The following is a 6,119-nucleotide window of genomic DNA, read 5'->3' on the forward strand; positions in this document are numbered from 1 at the left end:
TTTTTCTTTTTTCCATAGACCCACTATATCTTTGAACCGGCCTGGAATTTTAATACACAACAAGTTTGTCGCTAATCCATCGTTAATCTGTCACTAATCCATACCTAATTCGTTGTTAATATGTCAGCAAATTCGTCATAATCTATAGCTATCCGTTGCTATCTGTCCCTATCCATTGCTATCTGTCGCTAATCCAAAATTTGAGGGGTCCATATTTATATTTTGCACAGAGCCTTTAAAATCAATATACCGGGTGGATAAGGTCAATGTGCATTTTGGTGCTGACTCTTGGTGGTCGAGCCTTTTCCATATGAATCTCATAAAAGGTACATTTTGTGTGTGTATTTTTTCTAGGGGAGTTCAACACCTGGTAATGTGTGATGCTTGTGTAGTTATGGAAAAGGCCTCGTTTCATCTGGGTAATCACTTATTCATGTGTTATAGTGTTTAGTGTTATGTTCTCTACATGTGGCTTCACATCTCTTAATTTTGGCTTAATGACTTATGGTCTATTAAAGAAATTGCTGACAGAGGTATCAAGAATATATGAAAAATAGAGTAACTAAAGTTTGCATAAACGATTCACAAAAAGGGCAAGTTGGAAGAAGAGTAGGCTCAGTTAAAGATAAAGGGGTCGAAAAGGATTGGTTTTTCTTGGTATTTGAATGCAATAGAAAAGACAGACCATGTAATCTTCTTTGCATATAATTCACAGTTTCTCAAAATCATAAATCAACTCTCTTTGGCCCCGATGTAAAATATATCCATTTATCAAATTAATCTCACATTGACCATACTAATAAAATACTAGAACTTACAACCTCCCGTCTTTGTATCTTTCTTTTTAAGGTAATTAATACGACCAAAACATACATTAAATAGCCATAAATAGAAGGTTATGTAGTTATTGTAAAAAAAAAAAAAAAAGACAAAACATAACATATCGAGAGAAAAAAAAGATCATATACTTACAACACCAACATTCCAAAAAGAAATATACAATGAAGAAGCCGATTAATGGCTCCACCCATCGATAGTAATCAAAAGAAATAGTTAAAAGAAAAACATATACAAGAAATACAATGTTCATGTGGGTCACAAGTGAGAAATGATAAGTGTGTAAAGAAACTCATTCCACGTGTCAGGTAATCCAGGTAAGCACCAATGGATACAGTCTGCATAAACATCAGGATTTGCTTTTTGTTCTGGGGTTAAGAATTTTCCTTGGCGTATGGTGTAGATTGAGGTGTGTGCATCTTTTCGATACTCTGAAAGAGTAGTTATGTTGATGAGGTTCACTGGGAGTTTCATTGATTGAATCACATCGGTTGTAATAGTAAAAAGGCCGCGGTCTGTGCCTACGTTTGGTGGCGTGGACACGTTTAAGATCGGACTCGTTTCTTTTGCGCAATTGGTGTCAACAGGGTTGTCCCAGTCCAGACTACAACGTAAATTTTGTTTATTAAAATTAGTTAAAATAGAAATATTTAGTAGCGAGCAATCAATATAAAATATAGTTACTACTAGTTTTCATATTGGTAGAAATAATATTAATGTAAATTGTTGAAAAACATACACAAAAAAAAAAAAAACACTCGTATTTTTATTATTTTGTAACTATTTTGACATCGTTTAAAAAACTTACTTGATATAACAACTAAGTAAGGCTACATTCATTCATGGGTATTTGTTGATTTCACGTGCTATGTGAATATTGTAAAGTAAATTAATTAATTATTCTATAAAATATTATTTTCATTTAATGTAACATGTTATTTGGATATGTTAGATTACCCCAAATTGAAACTTACTTCATATGGATAGGAGACATGCTGTTGAAGAAGATTGTTGTACGATTAGGGTTTATGTTTCTATCAATCCACTCGGCCCATGTCTTCAACACTCGTGCATATGCTAAAGGCCTCTTGATTTCATCATATTCGATTGCTCCTTCATCAAACGATCCTCTCCTGTTTCATCAAATTTATGATAATTTACTTGCAAATAAAATAAAATAATATAGGGGAATTGTAAATTGAAAAAAAGTAAGAAATGAAGCTTACAGCACTTTCATGTTTCTTGTGTTCATCCACCAAATGTATGTGTTGAAGACCAAATAGTCAACATTTTTCCAATTTTGACCATGGATATTGATTGATTCAGGCATGATGATTCTGTCTAATATGCTGTGTTTTCTTGGATCATCCGAGTTTGATTCTACCAGAAATGGGGCCCAGTAAAATTCCACTGTGGCATTATAATCCTGCAAAAATACAAAGTCAGCTATCTTTCAAATTCATAATTATTTAGAAATTGTCAAAAGCATATGGTAAAAGTGTAAATGTAAATTGGATTGTTGGTAATTAGAATTTAATTTGACTTATTGTTCAATTAAAATGTTTAACTACTAATTAAACATATACAATTCAAATTAACATGTTAAGCTCGTACTCACGAACGAAACTTTTTCTTTATTTCGAGTTTTTTTTCTTAAATCCCTTGAAAGCTTCAAACCCTAAAATGGAAAATGGATGGCTCTTATATTTAATTAAACTAAAATATAAATCGACAATGATCGAGAAGTTTTATGTTTTGTCATTTGAATTGCATATGTTTAATTTTCGTTTGTGAGTACAAGCTTAAAGTTTTATTTTAAAAAAAAAGTTCATAAATTTAAAAGCTACTTCAAGTAGTTTTTTTTAGAGCTTTTAACTTTTACCTTTATAGTTTATGTTATTTTCCATCTTTCAAAAGTTTATAGCTATTTTTTTCAAACACTTTTACATAAATACAAACCAGAGTTTCTACCTATGGACTAGTTTTGCGAAACATACCATATACATAGTTTAAAATAGTTTATGATATATATATATATATATATATATATATATATATATATATATATATATATATATATATATATATATATATATATATCAGCTAGTAAGAAAATATGTTCATTTACAAGAGTCGTCAATGTTGTTTTATATGTATACTGCCCATCACTAAATTTCTATCTCTATTCTCTAATATGGTGTGAGAGGGAAATCTCCCTAAACCCTAATTTCCAATGAAACCCGTGTTACCCTCTTCAACCTCCTATTCACCGATCTTCTTTTTGTCGATCAACGCCTCTTATGGGCAACAACAAGTCTTCCTCCTGACCTTCTCTTATATTCCATCCATTGAAAAACCCTATTGTATTACCGATATCAAAGCCTAAGTATACATCATTTCTATACACTAACAATCTTTATTACAATTAAAAAAAATTTTAAAAAAAAATCATGCTTGGCGGAGGATGGAGGAAAAGTAATTTCAAATAACCATTCTTCTTGGGCTCTTTCTTTATTTTACCCGATTCTACACCCCCATCGGTGCCCGACCCTCTTTAAAGGCCAACTTCCACTTCTAAGGCTAAACAGTGTCATACCATTTTTTACCGTCGGTAATCCGATGTGGCAGGTGCTACCGACGGCAAACACCGCCCTCTGTTTTTTTTTTTTTTTTGTTGACGGTAATATGCTGGCGTTAATAGTTTACCGTTGTCTCTCTCTTCTTTTTCCATCTAAAACCTCCATTTCTCCCACCTCTTTCTACCCTCTTTTGCTAAGAACACTACCCCGTAACCTCTTGTAAAAATGGTAAAAATGACAAACTTATCAATATCAAAAAGGTAGAAGTGTGGTGTCATTGGTACTACACGGTTCAGTCTAAAAGTCATGTCTCTGAGGAAAAAAAAAAACCAACGCCTATGTCATTGTTTGTAAAGTTCCTTCATCTAATTTATTAATTTTTAATAATAAGAAATAATTATAAAAAAACATACTTAACAATAATATAAAATGCAACAAAAAACAATACTAAAAGAGTAACCATTTCAACTAAAAAAAATCATAAAAATTATGTATTATTATAGTTATAAAAATAAAATAACAAACAAAATTTTATGTGGCTATCACAAATTTCATATTTAATAGAGTCTGTGATTTATATTTTTCTTTAATTGAAGTCTAAAAAACCGTTTACTATATGACTTATTAACCCATTAAAATAAATAAAAAATAACTTTATTAGGTAGATCTATCCGGCCCCTTGCTAAAAAATCGTTGGATGGACCATATGCTTTTATAGCACTAAATGCTAATGTAAACCAGTGTAGTTAAGGGGTGTTTAGATAAATAGTTTTTAGCTTATTAACTTATTGCTTATTTGCTTATTGTGGTGGGAATAAATATTTTTTTAAAATGTGTTTGGATTAGTTTATTGTGGTGGGAATAAACAATAAGCAATAAGCATTTAAATGTTTGACAAAATAAAACAGCTTATATAAGTAAAATGACCAATAAGCAATAAGCAATAAGCCATTCCCCCTTGCTTATTAAAATCAGTTTATTTTGCTTATTCCTATCACAATAAACTGATTTTTTAAGCATCCTATCCAAACACTTAAATTAGCTTATTGTGGTGAGAATAAGCAATAAACTAATAAGCAGTCATTTTTTCCCTATCCAATCCATACAATATTTTACCCCGTTTAATATAAATACGATTACTCTTATCATTTATGTAGAATTTAACCGTCTAAATATAATAAACTTACAAAATTTTCTTTTATCATAGTTGTTTAAATGTTTGAAATGAGAAAAAATAAAAATTTATCATATTGAACAATTAAGAAAATATTGTATAAATTAATAAAATGATACAAGTGTATTGGAATTTTTTGTTTTAATTCATTTAGATCAACATTATATTTTTAAATCAGCATTGAAGAATTCTTGGCTGTTGAAGATTGATGTGGAAAATTATTAACAAGAAACTCTGTGTGTGTGTGTGTGTGTGAGAGAGAGAGAGAGAGAGAGAGAGAGAGAGAGAGAGAGAGAGAGAGAGAGAGAGAGAGAGAGAGAGAGAGAGAGAGAGAGAGAGAGAGAGAGAGAGAGAGACCTCAATTCTGAAAATGGAGAAAGACCCGGTTCTGATCAAGCTTTTTCTTCCTGAACTAACAACCGATTGAACCATGCACACCATTGATTCCCATTGATTTCTATTCAACGAATCTCCAACGAACATAAGCCTCTTGTTCTTCAATTTCTCCACCAACAATTTCCCTCTAAACCTTCATTTCATTTCCCCCAAAACACACAATTAAAATCATCAAGAATTTCAGCAATTTAACTGAAGTCAAAATTAAAGAGCAGAGTGTGCTAACTTTGGCAAATTACAGTCTTTAGGTTGCCACCTCCACTTCTGATACATAGATTCTTGTCTCCCATTTTTCAAACACGTAACCTGTTCAGTCAGAAATTCACACTCCTCTTCTCTATACAAAGGGCGTGTCAAATCATCAAAAACCCAACTCCCATCGAAAATATCGCAGCTTTCTGGTGGGAATTCCATGTCTTCATCGTCTTCCACCATTGCCGACAGTTTTGAGCTTTGTTTCTCATTAATGTTCGACACTGGAAGTGGGTTTTCATGGGGTTGGATTTTCTGAAAATAAGGTGTAGAGCGGGGGAATTGTGTTAGGTATTTGATATCTTCATCGTAGAAGATGATTCCGATGAGGAAGACAGAGAGGAGGACGATGGAAACAGAGAGGTGGTTATTTTTGCGGTTATACATGTCGGTGGTGGTTATTATCAGCCCCAAGAAGAAAATGGAGCAAAAAGAGGCCTAATAATGTTTGGCTGTCTCGCGAGAAATATGATAGCGAGATCTTTTAATAATTCAATTTTGGTGCCTATTGTTTTTAATGCTGATGTGTGGATAAATTTATATTTATAGTCTTATAGATATGTTTCATTAAATGTTTTTACCTAAGACTAATATAGAAAATTTCATGAAAAGGAATAGGAATTAGTAAGTGTCCAAGCCTTTTTTAAACTCAATCATAAACTATGAGAGACTTTAATCTCATTCATTAAATTATGCGGAGTGGTCATGGGAAAGTGGTGTGGTCTCGGACCACGTCACCATCAACCATGCTGACGTAGGAGAAGAGCCGGTCTTGACGCCATAACGAGAGAGAGAGAGATTTTAACCACGCCCACTGACGTCGTCCACTCGGGGTGGTGTTCACGTTAACTGTGTCAGCGCTACGCCTAAGGTGTGGTGTG

The 6,119-nt window shown here is 32.5% G+C and overlaps 1 protein-coding gene across 1 annotated transcript; it reads right to left on the reverse strand.

Moving 5' to 3' along the window:
- Nucleotides 1-949: 949 nt before the first annotated feature.
- On the reverse strand, nt 950-5,709 carry LOC145135592 (xylan O-acetyltransferase 1-like). The gene is made up of 5 exons (XM_079069844.1): nt 5,213-5,709; nt 4,948-5,119; nt 2,064-2,263; nt 1,812-1,970; nt 950-1,441 (listed from the first exon to the last, which is right to left on the reverse strand). Exons 1-5 carry the CDS (start codon nt 5,623-5,625, stop codon nt 1,096-1,098), a joined length of 1,290 nt encoding a protein of 429 aa, XP_078925970.1. The 5' UTR covers nt 5,626-5,709; the 3' UTR covers nt 950-1,095.
- Between the last annotated feature and the right edge of the window lie 410 nt (nt 5,710-6,119).

This window comes from Lactuca virosa, chromosome 9, assembly GCF_052849685.1.
Source record: "Lactuca virosa cultivar CGN04683 chromosome 9, Lactuca_virosa_CGN04683_v6, whole genome shotgun sequence".
Classification (NCBI taxonomy): Eukaryota; Viridiplantae; Streptophyta; class Magnoliopsida; order Asterales; family Asteraceae; genus Lactuca; species Lactuca virosa.

Coding starts and splice junctions, on each gene's coding strand:
- LOC145135592 (XM_079069844.1), bottom strand. CDS start 5,625: ATGTATAACCGCAAAAATAACCACCTCTCTGTTTCCATCGTCCTCCTC. Junction 5,120..5,212: donor AAAGACTGTAATTTGCCAAA/GTTAGCACACTC, acceptor AATGAAATGAAG/GTTTAGAGGGAAATTGTTGG. Junction 2,264..4,947: donor TCTCCATTTTCAGAATTGAG/GTCTCTCTCTCT, acceptor GTATTTTTGCAG/GATTATAATGCCACAGTGGA.